The 20,782-nt window shown below is 44.6% G+C and overlaps 1 protein-coding gene across 2 annotated transcripts in view; it reads right to left on the bottom strand.

Annotated features, from left to right (window-relative positions):
- Positions 1–20,782, bottom strand: part of PHKA2 (phosphorylase kinase regulatory subunit alpha 2) — a 687,190-nt gene that overhangs the window by 400,202 nt on the left and 266,206 nt on the right. For both annotated transcript variants that reach the window (XM_085622210.1, XM_085622209.1), the window contains exon 15: positions 8,931–9,065. In XM_085622210.1, the coding sequence (XP_085478336.1) occupies positions 8,931–9,065 (135 nt within the window). The remainder of the gene's footprint in view (positions 1–8,930; positions 9,066–20,782) is intronic.

The following is a 20,782-nucleotide window of genomic DNA, read 5'->3' as shown; positions in this document are numbered from 1 at the left end:
AGTTCTTGGCATAACGTGGTTGAAGTCAAGACAATGCCAGTTAGGCGTCAGAAAGAATGATAGGCTGCAGTTCCTCTTCCAGTGCTGTGTACACCTGTGTACTTTTCTGCAGGAGCAAAAGGATGACACACAGCTAATCCCAAACCTCACTCTCAAGCTAGGAAACCCAAATGAGTCAAAGTCTACCCAGCCCCATGGGGGAAGAGAAAAAACATACATCCCTCACAGACTGGTCTAAGATGCAACTGTCTACTCAGGGCTAGACTGGTTCTTCTCATGAAAGAGAAAAGAAGAGTGAGTGGCCAGCTAGTATCTAGTGCAAAATGACATGTGCCAAGGAATCTCAGTAATTCTATACCTTAATTCTCCCCTCACCCACTTGACGATATATATGTAAGCAGACTTACTGGTATTTGCATGTGTTGGGCTGGAAAGTAGAGAACATATGTATGAGTATAAGCAGGTGACAACGATCTGTTAAATTATTAATTACATGGGTACTGCCTCACCTGTCCTAGTATTATTATTGAATAGGTCTCATTTCCTTCATGATGTCTCAATAATCAAAAATGTAAAAAGAATACAAAAATACAGGATCTTTAGTTAAACAGAAAAATATTCTTCTTTAGATTGGATATAGCTCTGACACTAATAATAATAATAATAGTGGCATTTGTAAAGCGCAACAGCTACCTCAAGTAGAGGTGTCCCGGCACTGAGCGGAGATCAGATAGGGAAACTTGACCAGGAGCTATCCCTGGCTAAAGAGCCAGGTGTTCACGATATTCCTGAGCTCAGGTTCTGTTTCCACCAAGTGCATATGCGATGGGAAGGAATTCCATAGCCTGGCGGTCCTCACTGTAAAGGATCTTCCTCCCATTCAGGACTTTGCAAAACGAGGTACACACAGCAGGTGCTGGGAGTTTGATCTCAGTGTACGTTTAGGTTGGTAAGGGCACAGCCTATGTCTGAGATACCTGGGTCCTTTGTTAGGTAGGGCACGAAAGGCTAGGGTCATAGACTTGAACTCAATCCTTTTTGCAACTGGGAGCCAGTGCACTTTCCTAATATGTGGGGAGATATGGTGGCGGAACGGCACCTGTCGGATGAGTCTCGCTGCCACATTTTGTACCATCTGAATTCTGTGGATCAGATATGAAGGTAATCCAAGGTAAAAGTTGTTCACGTAGTCCAACTGAGAAGTCACAGTAGCATGGACTACGACCCTGCAGCTTTCCTTCGGTAAGAGGTGCATGAATTTTCCTAAGCTTCTTAGTTTCCCGAAGCAGGCCGAAGAGATGTGCCGGACTTGAGTTTCTAATGATAGATACCTAAATTCCTTGCAGACTTTGCTGGAAATGGTGGTGAGCCCAGTTCAACTGGCCACCATAACCCTGCAGAGGGGAAGGGAAAGGCCAGACCAAAAAATAGTACCTCCGTCTTACCCGCATTTAGTTTGAGTTTGTTGATGTTCATCCAGCATGCGATGTCCTTCAGACACCCCGTTAATCTGGAAAACGAGTCCTCTGAGTTATCTTTGAATGAGAACACCAACTGGGTGTCATCTGCATAAGATACTGCCTTCACTTCCCAAGTAGCAATGAGAGTGTAAAGTGGCACCAGTGTTAAAAAGCACAAGGCTAAGGGCAGAGCCCTGTGGCACACCGCACCGTAAGGCTTGGGATCAGATTGATGCGGTTGGAGAAAACCTCTTTGAGAGCGGTCTGTAAGATAGGACCAGATCCATGCAAGAACTGCCCCCTGTAGGCCTATCTGCTTGAGTCTGTCCAGAAAAATGTGGTGAGCAACCGTGTCAAAGGCCGCCGACAAATCTAAGAGGATCAGCATTGCTGATGCTTCTGCATCCACCGATATTCTCACTGATTCCGCCACCTCCAACAATGTGTTCTCCGTGCTGTAACCTGACCAGAAGCCAGACAGAGTATCATGTAAGATGTCTTGTGTGTCGATGAGGTTGGCAAGTTGACGTTAAGCCAATTTTTCTAACATTAACTAATATTCTGTTGATTTGCTTTTATAGGTTTTGTCGGCTGATTATATGCAAATCAGTCTTTGTATCCAGTAGCTGTATGCCATCATTAGGTAAGTATTTCAGGTTTTACCATAGTTTTGTAGCGTTACCCATAACTTGTAGATTGACGATGTTTAAATGTCTTCATATGTTTTCTCCCACAGGTTTCACTAGCTACAAAAATCCAGAGAGCATGAAGCACCGGCACAAAAGAAGTCGACGAAGACACCGATCACCACGAGGACAGTGTGGAAAGATCAGGAAGCGCAAGGTAAGTGGTTCCGATGGCAGAAAGCTGCAGGCACGAACTGCTAGAATGCCAAGTAGCTTCCTGTCATCAGCGCCTGTCTTTTGTGTGTGTGCGCTCTGCCCCTGTCACGCATCAGATTGTCGCATGCATGAGACACGGGTTGCATTGGCATCTATAAACTAGGGTCAATGCGGAGTGCAAGACTAAGACTGATGCTGGCCCAGAACCTGTAATGGGTTTAACGGGGCAATATGGCACTGAGGGCAAACTCGTCGGTGGTAGCCCAATTAGAGGGCCCTGCAGATACTAATGGCCCGTAGGCGCACCACCAGAGGGAACTGGGAGCATCGAAAATATGTACAGCATAGCCTCTCGAAAGGCTTTGCCTTGCTGCAAGGTTGCTGATGGACCCCCAGAGTTCAGGGTGCATCAGGACCAGAGATGGAACCGGTTCCTCGCTGGATCAGGATTGAGACAGAGAAGCATGCTGATGCCCTTGTGTTATCTCTAAGGAGTGGCGTGAAGTCCTGCTTGCAACTGATGAATTAATCTCACACAACAGAGACGCAATCAAAAAAGCAGATAAGACAATATGGGACGCTAAAAGTGGGAAAATCAATAGATATTTTAATACTGCCCTCACACACCCGAAAGTGTCATGCTTCATCATTGGGCCGCATCATACACCTCGGTGCAGACCAACACCTTAGGTGGAGCGCAATTTTTTAGAATAGATGATGAAGAAAAGTGGTGAGGGTAGAGTATAAAGAAAAAACAAACAGAACATACACAAGAGTGTAATTCTGAAAGAAAAGAAACAAATAGTCTCCAGGAGAAAGGGACCAAAGGAAGTGCAGAAAAAAGTTTAAAACTGTCTCGGGGTTGACCCTCAAGCTTTATTCTTGTCAACCTCTGGCAGGATTAAAATAAACAAGATGGGGTATCCAGGGCAGGTAACGACCCTACAATCCCCACTGCTAAAACCAACATGTTTCTGCCAGTTTTCTATGTGCCCAGCCGGGTCACTCTGGCATTCATCAGGGTGTTGGTCCCTTTTGTTTGGTCTATACCCCTCTTCGGGTATTTTTTACCTTATTCAATCGGGGTAATATCCCCATGTTACTCTTTGTGGAATTTCCAAGAGGATCAACATATCTATAACACAAGAAGAAAAAGAAACGTATCATCATTTCCAATCTCCTTCTTCTCCTGATTATTCACAATACTCATTGTATTTCCCACGCATCCTTTAACGTGATATATATTCTCCAATGCAGCCTCACCTTCTAACAAAACCAGAACCCCAAGTCTGTGGACACTGCAACCAACAGAAAACACTTCGCCAAATGTTTGAGTGTCAGATCCTCCTATATGTGTATATACAACTCTTCAAGTTTAAAAACGGTCCATAGCTAACACCGTGTCTCTTTCCATATATTCAACGTGTAAAATCACATGTTATTAGTCTATCTGTCCTGTACAAGTGACCCACAACCAATGGAACTCAATAATACTCACAAGAGTTTACGAGAACTGCTCTAAACCCGGGACAGCGGGGGAGGGTGCTCTTGTCGTCACACTCTGTATAAGGAAGGAGCGTCAATATAAAAAAAACACTCGTTTGTGTAAAGATAAAATTCACACTCAATCATCTTCACCACACAGACCAATCCCATTTTATGGCCATGTCCAATTGCCCTCGTCCTCATACCCCTATTCAACTTTTTCTCTAGTGCGGTACTCAAGGCACTGTAGAATGTGACGGGGTGGCCGAACGGCACTCACGCTTCAGGTAACTTAATCGCACAACAGGGATGTCACTTATGCACTTACTACTCCAAAGAGACACTGTCTCCTTACTCCCCTCGTCCGTCCTCCGACGATACGGGTGCCTCACATCAAGCCCTTATTTAAAGAGGAGATGTTTCCGTGCACGCTGATCCCTCAACGCCCAATCTGTGCGTTACCCAGCATGCTCTTCACTTCACCACCATAGAAAGAGGCCCTCTGATTTCTAACGCCCGAGTCAGTATTCATGGCGGCCATATTGGAGTTCCTAGTCTCCTCTAATTTTGCCTTCCTAACATAGCAGAGGTGTTCTTATCAGCTAGGGAGAGTGTATTTTATTTCAATGTGCTCACATTTCGAACTTCCTTAATGGGTCAGCTTAATGTTTATTCTCCCACAATTCCACGAGGGAATGGTACACCGGAGTGGATTAACTTATTAGTTCATCGTCTCATTGAATAAAACCCATTTGCTATTTCTGGAATCCCATTTCTTATTGCATGATTCCATATAACTGGAACCAAGGGATTCCATCGTTTAATCCTCTGGTATGACTCTTCAAACGTTCTACCCATCTCTGTTCTCTTATTAAAAGGAAACTCGAGATGTCATTTGTGTTCTGTGGTATAAATGGTTTATCCACTACTACCCATCTCAAGTCCTTCTCATTATGTTCCTTCTCAAGAAAATGGGCGGTAAGTCTCGTATTGGATTTACCACAACGTATGGTACTCATGTGTTCCAAAATACGAACTTTTATTTTCCGAGTTGTCATGCCCACGTACAATAAATCGCAGGGGCACTTCAAGATATAGATCACATTTTCAGTATTGCACGTGGTATGTTGTCTGAGTTCCCAGGGACTCTTCCGACCAATGTCAATGTTTTTCCATTAATCGACAGGGGACAGGCTTTGCAATAGCCACAAGCGTAATGTCCAACAACAAGAGTTAAAGGCTGATGGCCAATACGCAGGCAACCTACGTCCCTAACTGGTCTCAGGCGGGTATTCACAATAATGTTCTTAATGCTTGCACTTTTCTTAAATGCGAATAAGGGGGCAGGTTGGTTCAGCCCATTTGAATTTAAGATCTGCCATTTCTTCTGGATGATTTTTTTGAGGTGGTTTGAGGATGTATTATATGTAGTGACACAAATACTCCTTTCCGTTGTCTCTCTCGTGTTAGTTTCAAGAAGGGCATCCCTATTGCAATTCCTGGCTCTTTTTTGAGCTTTTTTTATTACAATCTCGGGATAGTCGCTACTCCTGAGTTTTTCACTAAGAATTTCTGCTTCCTTTTTATAGTCCTCCACATGTGAACAGTTCCTGCGGAGACGCAGGAACTGTCCGTAGGGAAGATTTTCCCTCAAAGCCCGTGGATGGAAGCTCAGAAAAGATAGTAAGTTGTTCCTATCAGTTTCTTTATGGAACACATTGCTAGTCAGAAGACCTCCCTCGGCTTTGATATTCAGGTCGAGGAAGGGGAGGGTATCATTTGTAATCGTTGCAGTGAAAAACAGGAAAGGATTCCTCAAATTTAGCCAGGTTAGGAAGGTCTCGGCCGAAACCTTGTCTCCCCGCCAGATGATAAGAACATCATCCACTTTGGCAGAAACATGTTGACCATATGACCACATAAGATAGGGCAATTATAGAAATCCCTATCCATTAATTTTTAACTCAATCCAATGGGGGCATCAGAATAAAGGACAGTTTTCGCCCACCACAAGATAGTTTCAGACCACACTTTTTTCACTAGTCGCTTACTAGTCCTGCACTGTGCCCCTCACTCTTATACATCGATATTGCTTATCTTTTATAACAAAATACCTCTGCTCCTCCTCTATGAGAGTTGTAGCCCACACTGGATTCCTTGCGATCCCCATGTGAGGAGGAAACCCAATGATGAAGCATGTCACCTTCGCATGAGTGAGGGTTCTCGTCCTAACAGTGCAGTGCTCTATCTTTGCTTTAGCTCTGCCTTCTTTTCATACCCACCAACGTACATAATGTGTGTCATAGGATATCTAGGAAACTCTAGGAAACTCCATAAAATGTCCCCAATAAGCACTTAGAGGGCATCAATGTATATTCTCTTAGAATGCCCTTTGCCCTTGGATCACACAATGGGTAGTCTTGCTCAAATTGGATGTTTAAATCCTCAGTCTTATTCACATGCATTTTGTGAAAAAAGGATCCTTTGTGTGCTCTGGTGAACGACGAATAGTTATTTTAGGCATTTACCACATGGCAAGGATATTCAGATGAAAAAAGGCACACTGAAAAGGAAGACCAGATTCCAAAACTCTCTGAAGTAAAAACCTTTCAACAACATGCATTTGTTTTCTTTTTATATTTCCTTCCAGGAGGAAAAGATGACAACCTGTTTGGTTGAAATTGCCTCAAGGAAGTCGTGCCCACTAGAATCTCTGTATTAAATTTTTGAGGGCTTCTTGCTTACAGAGATGTGAAAGGTGTTTCTCACATCACCGGTAGCGGCTTCAGCAGGCACTATTAAACACAACAGTCGTTAAGACTGCTGACTCCCTTAATCGAGTATAACTATCACCCTTTCCCACTGTGAGGTAGACACAGGGATCTTTGACCCTGTAGAACTCCCAGTGACTTCAGCAAAAAAGGAAGATTACTCCTAAGGAATAGTGGAAGCAAGTCCCTTAAAAGGCAGGTATTGAAGTAAAATAACAGCAACAAAAGGTAGCCATTTTTACAGGCAAGACAGGGGAGGAAAGTAAGGGTTAAGAACCTCAAAAGCATTCTTAAAAAGGTTTGAAACTGCCTTTAGATATTTTCTGCAAGAACCACTCTTGAGCCTCAGTCAAATGTCTCTTCTTTGCCTATGTAAAGTCTGCCAGAACAGTGTGGTAGCACAGTGAATGGTACACGATGTGACAAATAAAAACAGACAAAGGCATTAGTGCCACAGAGAACTGCTTGAGACAGCTGTTGTTTTGGCTGATGTTAAATGCATCACAAGAGCCCACAGAGAGCTCCGCTAGCAAGGGAGTAGGTTGAGTCAATTTTAGTTGCGGCAGAAAAGAAAACAGAAGTATCAAAGTCTAACATGGACGGGCTATACCAGGACCTTGAACTTGAAAAGCACTGTCTTTCCTGTGAGTGAGAAATGGTAATCATTCCTGAGGGTGATGTAGTCGTCAGCTCAACCTGGAATAATTTAAATGAGTGCTGATCTGGCTCTGATCTCAAAACCTGGAACAGGAAGAAGTGTGAGGCAGTGTTGTCATCAGATTTTTTTTATTCTCTTTGTCAGAAGTCTTGTCTACAGAACAAGAATGGTGACCTTGGGTTTCTCTTTTCAGCCCTTGGAAGGTGACCGAAAACCAGGCTAAAGCATACAGCGAAGTGAGCAAAACTATGACCTGCTTTTAACATATAGCTTTAGCTTGCATTTTTCTAAAACGTCAAAGCTACATTTTGAGAACTGATCACAACTACTAAACACACCATTCCTGGGAATAGACAAATTAACCCCTACAATAGAAAAACGTGTTGAAAAATTGCAAAACATCAATAAAATGACAAGGAGGTGGCAATCTCCAAAAACTGGTGTCTGTAGCAAGCAAAAATAAATAACTTGTGTCATGGGTCAAGTGGCACATTTAAAAGTCAAAACATCACATCAGTTAGTGTTACATATGCAACCCTGCAGCCAAACAGTGCTGTGGTTCTACCTTGTGACCATCTACAAATTGCAATACTGAAAACATTCAGGGTCGTACCTGACACTTGAGGATACTTCAAAAGATTTTGAATTTGCAGTAACAAATACCAAGAAATCAATAAGAAAAATATCCTTTCTAAAAAAGTGAGTGCAAGCTATGTCTTTCATGTCTTTTCATTACTAATTAAGAGAAATAAACCTCAGACTAACTGTGGGACCTTCATCTTAATACACTACCCTAAATGGTATCACCTAAACACCCTCAACAATATATTCGTGAAGGCATCTTAATTTCTGACCTCTTATGGGCTTGTCGATACTGTGACCTTGTTGGGGATATGTCAACTTCTATTCGCTTTACCGAAACATGACACAGTAAATGTTAACATATTACTATTTTAATATTCATACTTATGGTCTGTGCTTTTTTATGAGCCTGGTTAGTTTAAGAATTCCAGGTAAAGGTTTGTAGTCCGCTATCAGTATTTAGGCCAGATAGAGGAGAGGATGTGGCCTAACGGCTAGTGGGTTTGACATCGAAGCAGGGCATCCTAGTTCGAGTCTCGGCAGGGACGCTCAACATCCTGTGATTTTGGGCACTTAATCCCCTCATTTCTAACCAAAAAATTAATATGTCCGTTTGTAACGCACCAGGTGATCATGTAAAGCTCTCTAATACTTTCGGGTCTAGATCGCGTTATTAACCCCCCCCCCCCCCCCCCCCCCCCCTCCAAAAAGATAATATTTACACTTCTGAAGATTTTCAACATGTAAGATAAACTATTATCCATCATCTTACATTAACACTGGCAAACATAAGCTCATGTATTTTTCTTTTAAGTGTGGTAGTCAACTGACACAGACTGTATTATTGTAGAACTTCAAGGACTTTTTGATGGTACCAGGAGAATGGTCTTAGAACCAATTATTTTTTCAATAGTGTCTCAGCAAGAGATTCGACTTTACTTAAATGTTCCAACAGTATGACTAGGGAATGAATCACTAATATAAGAGGTATTTAATTGTATTAAAGTTACCTACAAATATAATAATATGCACCCTTGTATGTTTTAAATCAAACAACGCAAATAGGAACAGCTGATATAATTGAACAATGGGTTCCCATTTAAAACAATTATTCCACAATGCTTGCACCTACCTAGCTTAGTGTAGACATGACTAAGAGTCCGAGCAGGCTGCACACGGATTGGATGGACATCAGCAATGCTCTGGACAATGATCCCTTGCTTCTTCAGCAGTTTTTTAATTTCTTTGGATTCTGCCAAAACAGTTACTGTAGGGAAAAGAAAGGAACTGTTAACATATTGCATGTAAATATCTAGATTTTAATATGAGCTGCAATGAAATACTAAGAATTTGCAAATTAACCCTATATTTGTAACATTAGTTCTGGAATCTTATCTTTTAAGTTAGATAACAAAATGTCATGCTTGCAACATGCTGCTGGAGGGAACATCGTTGCTTGATTTTCCCCTTTGAGATCATAGCCTCATCCAATCTATTTATGGAAAACCCAAGAGAAAGTAAAGCACCAAGCGGTAATCACTGTTTGCAGCTGATTGGGACCTTGGTGCAATATCAGACTGACTGCAAGGGAGCGCGGGTCGAATACACCAAGCAGGTCCACCCCAGGCAAAGATTTTACCTTCTGACTTAGTCACTGAAATTAAATGGATATCAAAATCCTCCAGTGGGGCAAAGCAGCAAGATCTATCTGACAAAGTCCCTTTGAAGTCAGATAGGCACTGGGCAGGGTACCGCTGAAGCCGCTCGTTTTGACAGGAAAAGCTCAGAGCAGAAAAAGTCACATTTTGCGCCCAGAGAAGTCCTCTTGTCAGCTGGATACTTTTGGTGCCTTTACCAGTTAACATTTTTTGCTTTTGGACTTAGTCTCTTTTTGGAGCTTTGCTTCTTCTAGTACAGCAAGGCACCTGGCTGTATGGAGAAGGTTGCACTAAAGTCAGATAGGCTTGCTGAGAGGGTCTGCTGAACTGATTTATCGGGTGGTAAAAAGTTTTGAGTGGGACCAATCTGAATTTCTTGACCAGCAAGATTGCACCTTTAGCGGATTGTCCTGGGTGAGTTTGTCCCAGTCCTCTGGAAGTACAACTTTTTTTGAGCCAAAAATTTTAGAGATTTCAGAATAAGTGTTTTTGGACGCCACTAAGTTTCCCAGGACCTTAGGGACAAAACTTAAGGGTCAGGACTTACTCCACCAGAGGCCAACACCAGTGCCTATTTCTGTTCCAGCTGCAACTGGTCACGGGCAACTTGTTGTGTCCCTCCATCCATATAGGAGGTGAGACAACCAACCCTTAGAGTACACTTCTATGTCCTGGGTACAACTGGGAGCAGGCCCATCCCATCAGGTTTCCTCACAGGTCTCAAACAGCTGGTGCATATCCTTCTTCCGTTCTTCTGCAGGTCCAGAAAGTGTTCGGAGGACGATGCCTTGAGGTGTCACATTTATGGTTGGCATTAGCTAGTGGGTGGGGAGACCCCTAACCAATGGAGAAAAGGTTCCCAGTTATAACCCAACTTACATTTACATAACATTCTGCTCTCCTTAATGCAAATATTTACAAAATGCAATATTCTAAGGCAAACCCAACATGGCACAGACCTTCTGCCCTTAGAGGGAGGTTGTGTGCCAGTCATGGGGGCTTTTAGGGGAATGAGCAACCCCCTCCTCCTAAGCTACACAAAACTGGTTCTGGGACCAGCTCTCCCTCCTACTGAGCCTAACTGGCTATTTTGGGCCAAAAGAAGATCTCCCCTTAAACTGAACTATGAATGGGCAGGTTCCACCTTTGTCTCTTTCAAGTTAATTAAGTTCCTGAAACATGCCCATCTTTCCTTGCTGCGCTAATATGGGCACTCCTATTATATCCTGTCACCAAGCACAATCACTGGTGCCTCACTGGGAGCAGTTTTCACTCCTTATTAAGGTCAAGTACAGACAGAGAAGCTGCTAGCAGGGTAATGCAAATTAGCCCCCGGGAGCTTTAAGTAGCGAAAAAGTAACTTTCTAAAAATTACTTTTCCTGACATTTATTAAAAATTTAACTTCATCATTAGGTTGGATTTGTAAAAAAGTAAATCAAATGTATTAGACATCACTCCGCTATATACATAATATGTACATGTTTAAGGAGGAATGTTTGCATCAGACTGAGTCATGGGTATTTTAGTATGGCTCAGTTTTTTTTTTGTTATTAAGAAAAGTATCAGAGAAGTTCTTCGGCCTGGGGCTTGTCCTCTCGGGAAAAGGAATGGACGGCAGTGTTACAGGTTCCAACGCGCGTCCCTCGTAACCAGCGCTTTCGGCAGATTCAATACTTTATCATACACCGAGCATACCTCACCCCAGCCCAGATAAATAAGTACTTCCACCACACTGAGACAGTCTGCACCAGGTGTCGTTTGTCTAATGCTGACCTACTACACATGCTATGGCATTACCCTGCCCTGGGAGAGTACTGGACCGACATGGCACCCCTTTAGCCGCTGCACCGAACGTGACATCCCTTTTCACTGGGAGGTGTATATTTTGCACCTCTTTAAGGGGGGCAAGAAGAACAGGGTCACTGTGGTGTCTTGCCTTTTGCACTAATCTGTCCTTTCTCTGTGTCCTGTACTCTGCTGCTCAGCCAGTCTCTGTGATGTCATGGAATGTTGCCTCTGTGTATGTTTAAGTGTATTTGTCAGTTAATCCTTGGAGACTGAGCAGCAGTGCTGCTGCTCCCAGTGGGGCTTTCCATCTTATACCTGAATACTTTGGATTACAATGCTGCATATCCTCTAATTTCATCTTGTAAATAAATCTTGGATACAGCTACAACTGGGTTTGCATTCCTTCTTAAGATTCCACACTGGCGACGAGCTGAAAATGGACCCTCTTGGAGGATAAGGACTTCTCTGAACTTAAAGAGGTCATCATTGCAACTAAAGACAAGAAAATTAACATTTAAAAAATTACTTCCATGCTCTGGGTTGAGGCTGTCCATTGAACATAGACACCGGTGGGGCACCCAGACGCAAGGAAGTAGTTTTTTCAATGTTAATCTTCTTGTCTTTAGTTGCAATGATGACCTCTTTAAACTGGGATTGTTGTTTTCATACGTGCTTAATTTTATGTTCTGGAGCTGAGAGATTTCGGTCCTCAATCCTATTTATTGGTGTTGAGTCACTTATGTGCTCAATTTTAGATTATACATGCTTGTGTTGTAAACCTTTTCTTGTGTTGGTTTGTGTAGAGCATGTTCTAAGCTCACCTTACTAATGTTGGGGGGCACCTTACGCTCCACCCTTACATGTGTTGGTTTATGTAGAGCATGTTTTAAGCTCACCTTATTAATTTGGGGGCACCTTACGCTCCATTGCATTTAATAGTTCTACGTGTTGATAGAGCCCTTTCTAGTGCTAGTATAGCTCTGTTCTGGGTATCCTAAACTACTGTGCTGAGCCATTAAAGTGTGTGTTATTGTCCGGTGGTGGACCTAAACCACGTTAATGAGGTTTTCACTTTTACATTGCATTTATTGCTGTACACTTAGTATTCTTTATTTCTTTAAACACTTCTTTCTCCTGTTCAATGGAGGGAAGTGTGTGTTATGTGTGCGTTCCATGTTTCTTATTTCATTTCGCTTCTGTTTTTTGTTCTCTTTTTCCTACCGCACGCCTCCTTAATGTTCATTGTCTCCGTTAGGGAGGGAGGTTTGTGGTATCTTGCCTTTTGCACTAATCAGTCCTTTCTCTGTATCCTGTCCTCTGCTGCTCAGCCAGTCTATGTGATGTCATGGAATGTTGCCTCTGTGTATGTTTAAGTGTATTTGTCAGTTTATCCTTGGAGGCTGAGCAGCAGGGCTGCTGCTCCCGGTGGGGCTTTCCATCTTTTACCTGAATACTTTGGATTACAATGCTGCATATCCTGTAATTTCATCTTGTAAATAAAGCTACATCTTGGATACAGCTACAACTGGGTTTGCATTCCTTTTTAAGATTCCACAGTCACCTCCCGATTCTTGGACCTGGGCCTAGTTATAGCAAAATGCCTAATCACTAAGCGATGGAAAGAGCCGGTAGCCCCGCATGCAATGGCCTAGGGCCGCTCATTGCTCAACTGGGCTACGGCGGAGGGTGTGGCCCTGCAAAGGGAGTATCTGCTCGGACTTCGCACATTTCCCCTAGCTAGTGGTTGGGGAACTATCGTGAATTACCTACAGAGGCTAGAAATACCCACTGGGGACTCTCGGGAGGACCTACAGAGGCTAGATATACCCACTGGGGACTCACGGGAGGATGGGAGTCTAAGCAGCTCCAAGCAATTACACAGGTGGGACAGAGTTCCACAATCTCTACTTAGCCAGATATAGCATAGATGCTTAACACCTGCTACAAGCAGATAGACATGTTCTGTAGTGCTTCATGGCTAGAGGTCATGGGCGGTTATCCCCTCTCCTTCATTGAATTACTTTGCCCTCATTTTGTCGAACCCTACTCCCACTGTTCAGATATGCGACATAGCATATACAGACCATGAATGTGACACACATTATACAGACATATTTAATAATTATTGTTGCAGGCATGTGACCTACCAATATAGATTCCCGGAATCTCTCATACATGCCACACTAAACATATACTAATACCGCTGTATCAACATCAGATGACCTTCTTACGTGATTTATTGTGTATGCTGTCACTGAACTATTGTTGTTATTCAATTTAAAATGACAATAAAAAGATTTAAACCACAAAAATAAAAGATGTGGCCTAAGGATTTACGATTCAAGTTATGCGAACAAGAAGAAAAACTTGAATGCTTAAACATAGGACATTTGAGGTTATGACCTAGAAGAGTGAATTGATATAAGTCTGGCATATTACAAAGCTTACTTACATTCTGCCATAATTGATGGAAAACCAGAAGTGTTTTAAATCTGATTCATTTAAAATATGCATTTGTCAATAAGACCTTTTAGAGGCTTTGTGACATAAACAATGTCTTGGTAGTCACAAAAGATGTCACCAAGTGGCCACTCTTCTCTTCCTCTGATCATACCGACAGGTCTTTCCTGCACCCTTAAGATCACCAATGCTGGTATTTCAGTATTTATGTGTGGTGTTGTATATCTGAAGGGAATGAACACATGTTGCATAGGATCTACAAGATAGAACATAAATGTTGCTAAGCAATTAACGAGTACCCCAGTGTATATTTTGGAGTTGTAATTTACCAGACATATACATAGCTTTCACCTCAGGAATATGGTATGTTAAAAAATCAAACAGAAATGTATTAGTTCACGCATTAATTGAATCAAGAACCTGATAAAATGTATGGAATTCCATTGATATTTGATCTGAGCCAGTGGCTTTACCATCCCAGAGATGATCACCTTTTCAATTTTTGCTTCAGTTTTTGGTTCATCTAATCTTTCTCTATGAGAGTGGAACAGTTCTTGAAGCTGAAATATTTTTAAGTATTCATTAATCTGTTCTTGTGAAGCAATGTAGTCTTCATTATAAAGATTAGCATAAAATTGGTAAAAAAATGTCTCTAATCTCTGATTTGTCACCAGGTCTCCTGCCAGGTTCTTTAGTTTTGGAATAGAGTTCCTATTTCACCTATCTTTATTCTGGAATGTGAAATAGGCCCATAGAGTTCCTGTTTCGCCTATCTTTTCTGGAATGTGAGAAATAGACCCATTTACTCACTGTTTTCGAAACAAGCCCTGCCATTGGCTCGCATTTTCTGTTTGCTCTGTCGCCAATGCTTTTTTTTAAGAGTCATTTGGAGAATAACCATTTGTTCAAAGATTCTCCGTAAGCTTACCGGTAATTGCTCATTGCAGGAGTGCAGTATAGTTTCTAAACTGTAAGAGCAGAGACCTCAACTGGACTTCAATGGCCTTTTCTGTCTGTACTTTCTGAATGAAAAACCTTAGTGTGTGACCGCGAACAAAAGCATTCAGCGAATCCCATATTATGGTGATGGCTGTTGACCCAAAATTAAAATCAATACATTCTCTTAGCGTGTCTTCCATGTTATTAATATATATTTCCTAACCAGAAGCAGCTTGCGTTCGAATGTCCGACGAGAAGGGGCAGCAGACAAAAGAATGCAGCCTGACTTGATCTGAAACTATTCTCTGATTAAGCTTGACTTCTAAATATGGCATCATAATATAGCTAAAAGGAAACATATCAATCCGAGATGCAGGCTTATGTATAGCTGAATAATATGTGAATCCATATTCTAGTAGTCCACAGCTATGCCATTTACCAATTAACGCTTATGATTTAATAGTTTGTTTTAATTTCCACCTTTGATTCTCTCATCTACTGAGTACCAATAGCTTCCATTGGCGAACGTTAAGCCCTAGTTGCAAGACTACATTAAAGGCACAACACAAAATAATAGGATCAGGCTAAAAAATCAAAGCCGAAGTATCATTCATATTCGGGCTTTGAACAGAGCAAATAGCAAGGTGAATGTTCCCTTTCGTTATCTAGGTGACTAGCTAGTGGCCACAGCAGTCAATCCTTACATTAACCAACACCCAATCTTTTGCCATGGCAAGGGCATCTCCCCGCTGTGAAGCTTCTGTTCCAGAGGCAGCTAAGATCTCTATTCCAGAGGCAGCCAGGATCTCATACCCTAAATAAAGAAATGTATAGACAGGAGCGTCTCCTGTAGGCATAAGATATGTGATTTCAAAGTAGAAATATACTCCTTAATAGGCTTACTTTTACTAGACAATCTTATACCATTAATGTTCCAGTACACAATATGCATATCCTAATTACTGTTCTGTGTTCCTCTATCCATTATTATCATGGAACGCCCTTAGTATGACACTCTCTGATAAATTTGCATTTCTCCTATTTGCCGTTCCTATTTTTTGCATTTTCTTCACCCTGTGCTTCTACCCTCCCTGTGCCTTAGGAAACCCACCTCCCCAGTTTAGCCCAATCCCTGCCATACCTTCTTCTACACTCTCTTCCAAACCCCCAACAAGCCTACTACCACCCTAAGACCACCTTCCCTGCTTCCCACTCACACCACCTCCAACACCATTTTCTTCCGATTTTACAATAATAAGGACCATAGTGGCAAAACAGTATTAACCTAGGTGAAAGGTTAAACCACAGAGGAGGGCGCCTGAGAGACCTCCTATGGCATTCGTAGCTAGTAAGTACAGGGCATTATATTCATGTCACCTTTCTAATACTTTAAGCCAGGAAATAAGTCAGGATAGTAAAAAAAAAAACGTAAAAAACCTCCCCATACATCAACCCATAACAATACTCAATTGTGTTACTTCCAAATTGGGACAGTTCCTCCCAATATTCATGACTTAACATAAGAAAGCCCACATAATAATGTTCGGTAGAGTTCTGGTCCTATAATCAAGGAAATATTGTCATGACGCTGCCACTGTTGAGCAGTTCAAGAACATTAGATGATTCCTGACAATAGTAACTCTGGTCATTGTAGTTGGTCCTTAAACTGGCAGGCTCGAGGAACAATTTTCTGAAGGGCAGGAATTTGCTCACTTAGCCGCTAATTGCGCTCCACAGTCTCATGGTGGAAGTCCAATCTTACAAAGAAAGGCACACCACAAAATCTGATAGGGGAATGAGGGCGAGACACATGAAAAATTAGCTGTCTCAATAAAAAATTCTACAAGTCTATGAGGACAGCTCACGGGTATTATGTTTTCCTTCCATTACTAGGTTTATGAAATCGAAAGCGATGAGCCCTTTGGTTCAGAGAGTCTATGTTCAAGTCATTAAACTTGAGGATTGCCTGTTTAAACAAATGGACACTATATGACCTCGCATCATCGCCCTAGTTGCCTTGACGCAATTTTCCATGTCCTCTATCTTTAAAACCAGACCTTCTAGCTTGGTTTCCTCCCACCTCACTTATATTTGGGTGTTTTGAACTACCGTCACCAAACCACTACGAGTCTCCATATTACTCAAAGTGGTATGAATAATATCCATATTCTTAAAAAACATTCTAAGGACCACCTGCGCCTTATGATGAGATGTTTTCAGTGCCAGAGAGACCTTCTCACTAGTCCACGTGGCCTTAGATTAGTTCATAAACTGAAACAAAAGTTGGCATGCTGTCTTCAGATCTTGTTGGTTCAGTAACATTAGTATCAGGAGTGGTAGCCATAGATGCCATACTAATGCTAGAAGCTGTGGAAGGATTTACTAAAGGTGTGGACCGGACAGAGCTACTTGCATAATTCTGAAGCCAGTCACTAATAGGAGTAAGTTCAATCACCTTGGGGTCCTATGCAATATTGTCCTCCATAGACCTGCATTGATCTAAGTTCCCACTGTTAAATACCTGAGTAATCTGCTCTTCCACTAATTCGGTTGTAAACACAGGAAGGGTTATAATCATTGCCTTATTCTTGTGTGATGCAGGTTTTTCAACAGGTGATTAATTCAAGTGAGGGATGTATGTATAACATCAAGAGAGTTTCTTAGGGGGGTGTGGCTTGCAGCCGCAGAAGATGGCCGCAGGTTGCTGGAGCTCCACATGCAGTCAGCGCAAAGACCCGCCATCCGTCATCATCTGAGGGCAATTCGGGACGAAACACCAGAGATCTGCTGCACAGAGAACGGGGACCCACCGAGGAAGCTTGGAGCGGCCGCCATTGACTGCTCGCGCCGGAAAACTGTGAGTGCAGAGGCTCCCCCCCTGCACCAACAAAATGATGCCCTGACGCCGTAGCGACTGGAATCCGAGGCCGTGGACACTGGCCCGGAGGTTCATCAGCATATCGCTCCGCTGGTTCCGGACCGTTGGCAAGCAGCGGCTGTGTGCATATACTGCGCGCTGCGGGAGGCGTCCCTGCAGAATACCTGGTGAGTGCGGACTTGGCACGGCGTGACCGTGAGGAAGGCTGGTGGCGGCGGGCGGCCGGAATCAGCGGGGCCGGCCACGAAGGGGGCACCGGACTAAGCGACCACCCGGCTCAGGGGGGTGGGTCGGGCCCGTTTCATGAACTGACATCACTCTGGCTGACCGCAGCATCGCCCCCCCCCCTTGGGAGTGAGAACCAGCCCGGGCTTGGGATTCTCCGGAGGCCTGGGACTACCGGTAGGAGTGAGCAGCGATCCGTGGAGGAAGGGCCTGGTGCTCTTCGTATTGTGTGTGTAGCCTTCAAAAGCTCCAGCTCTTCATTAATACAGTGTGCTGTGGGCAAGGACTAACGTTGTTGAAGGAGGCACTTGGTGTGAACAGGACTAGCCCTGAGGGGGCTGCCGGCTGCACGCACGCTGATCTGGGGTGGCAGCTGGGCCAGAAGAGTGGTGGGAGACCCGGTTTCTCCCCTCACAGCTGAACTGACTTTGTTTGCCCGAGAGGCCTGGAACTACTGGGGAGAGCGCACTGTGCTCTGAGGAGGGAGGGCCTTGTGCTCTTCACATTGCGTGCTGTGAGCAGTGACTAAAGTCATTAGAGGGGGCATCTGGTGAGACGGGGACTAACCCAGAGGGGGCTGCCTGCCGCACTTACGCTGCCCTGGGGTGGCGACCGGGCTGGAGGAGTGGTTGGAGACCCGGTTTCTCCCTTCATAGCTAAGCAGCACCTGTTTGCCCGAGAGGTCCCCCCTACTATCGCATCTGGCCTGGGGCTTGCCAGGGACATTGGCCACAACAGACAACTGAGCCAGGGACAGACCAACCAGATAGACAGATACATGGTGGCCATGGGCAAGGACGACGGAGCTCCGGGTGGGAGCCAGCAGGAGGATCCTGAGGGACATAATGGCAGCGATTCGTGACCTCAGGGGGACATTGGAGCCCAAACTAGATTCCGTGACGGAGGAGGTCAACATCCTAAAGGCTGACTTCAGAAAAATGTCCGACAAAGTGGCAGCGGCAGAATCGGGCATTGGGGGCCTACAGTAGAAAACCCATAGGCTTGAAGAAAAAGTGGCGGCACTCACCAGAAATCAGGCTGACATCTTCGCAAGGCTCAAGTTTTAAGAAGGGTGGGCCAGGCGCAACAACATTCGCGTGGTGGGGGTTCCGGAAGGACTGGAGGGGCCGGCCCTGAATTGGTTTATCGAAGATCTGATACTGAACCATCTAAAACCCAAACATTTATCCAATTTTTTCTCAGTTGAGCGCACTCACCGGGCGCTGGGAGGTAGGACTAAGCCAGGGGCCCCCCTACGCACCATCATTGCCCGCATTCTGAATTTCCGAGACTGGGACGCCATCCTGCAGGCGGCGTGGTCGACAGGAGACCTTCGCCCTGAGAATGCCACGATTCGATTCTTCCCGGACTTCACCCTGCACGTCCAGCGCCAGCGCCGATCCTTCAAGGGAGTGAAGAGAGCCCTCAGGGAACAAGGGGTGAAATATATGATGCTCTTCCCTGCGTGACTCAAAATCATGGATGGTCCCAAGGCCTATTTCTTTGAATCACTGGAGAAGGCCAATGACTGGTTGGAGCGTTGGTGGACTGTAAGAAGGGAAACCCCCAGAGATCGAACCAGCGATCAGATGAGCAGAACTCTGACAACACCGTGAGACCCATAGCGGGCAATCAGGGCTCGAGAAGAGAGGCCTGAAGTAATTTGGGGTCGTTAAGCCACAGAGACTGAATGGTATTTATTTTCCCCGGCCCAGAGATCTCGATGTCTGTAGAGGCATAGTTGGGAGGGGAGAGGCTGGAAACACATGGAGCCTCTCTAGGCGAGAACTGTTGGATGCCTATGTAGCTGCTCCAGGGGCTGGATGCCATGGGAGGTGCACGACTTTAACAGGGGGCGACCTTAACAGGGGGTTGGCCATTGCAACATCCCACTGGATTGCCCTAACACCAAAAAGTTCATGGGGGTGGGACAATCGTTAGTTTTGTATAATTCTTCTGGCTGACTGCAAGTTCATGTTTCCTCTTACATGCTGTGTGGCGATGTAATGGGGCAACAGGCACTCTGCATGTTCATAAGGTGGGAGGTTGGGGATCCATCTAGCAGGGAGGCAGGGTGTGGGGGATGGAGGGGGGGCTTGTTTCGGGGGTTTGTATGTTATGCTCAAGTCCAAAACAGTCCTTTAGCACGTGGTGTTCTGTTCTTTGAAACAAAAGGTCCTATCACCTATCCGATGCGGTCAACTCTTTTTGTATGTAATTCCCAGACTAGGCGTATCGCATGGACGTGGAATGTAAACGGGCTGGGTAACAAAATCAAGAGGACCCTAATCTTACAATACCTTAAACTACATGTTCCAGATGTGGTCCTTGTCCAGGAGACGCACCTGGCTGGGAGCAGTTGTAAAGCCCTTGACCGCTTTGGCTATAAATTGGTTGTTCACTCAGGGTTTACATCGGGCTCCAGGGGGGTGGGCATCCTGATCCGTAACGCCATGCCAGCGGTCCTGCTGGGCACGTGGTCCGACGACGCGGGCTGCCTTGTCGCGGCTGCGGTGAAGTGGGAAGGCCGCACAGTAGTCTTTTGCTCCTGTTATATCCCGCCGGGCCTACACCCATCTATGCTACCACGGCTGGGCTCCTTCCTGGCGGATCTTCCCCAGGGGCTTCTCCTATTGGGGGGCGACATGAATGCGGTAATGACTGCTGATGTGGACCGGTCAGGGGATGGGTCTGGATACAGGAGGGAGCGGGCCTGGGGGCGTTGTCACAGCGATGGACCTCAGCGACCTGTGGCGCGCACATCACCCAACCAGTAGGCAATATACCTTTTAATCAGCCCGACATGCGACATCTTCTAGGCTCGAATATTTCTGCGCTCGCTCTGATCAGATGGGAGCCTTTACTGACCCCCGCATCTTGGCCCATGGAATCTCAGACCACGCGCCGGTAGAGGTCACACTCCAGGGCCCGTTCATCAACAGGGCCTCCTTCCCGAGGATTGACCCATTGCGTATCCATGATCAGTCTATTGGCGACAAACTCTGAGAGGGCTCGCTGCTCTATTTCGAGGAGCA

Source organism: Triturus cristatus, chromosome 8 (assembly GCF_964204655.1).
Source record: "Triturus cristatus chromosome 8, aTriCri1.1, whole genome shotgun sequence".
Taxonomy (NCBI): domain Eukaryota; kingdom Metazoa; phylum Chordata; class Amphibia; order Caudata; family Salamandridae; genus Triturus; species Triturus cristatus.
Note: the sequence above shows the minus strand (reverse complement) of the source record. Positions and strands in the feature narration are given on the sequence as shown.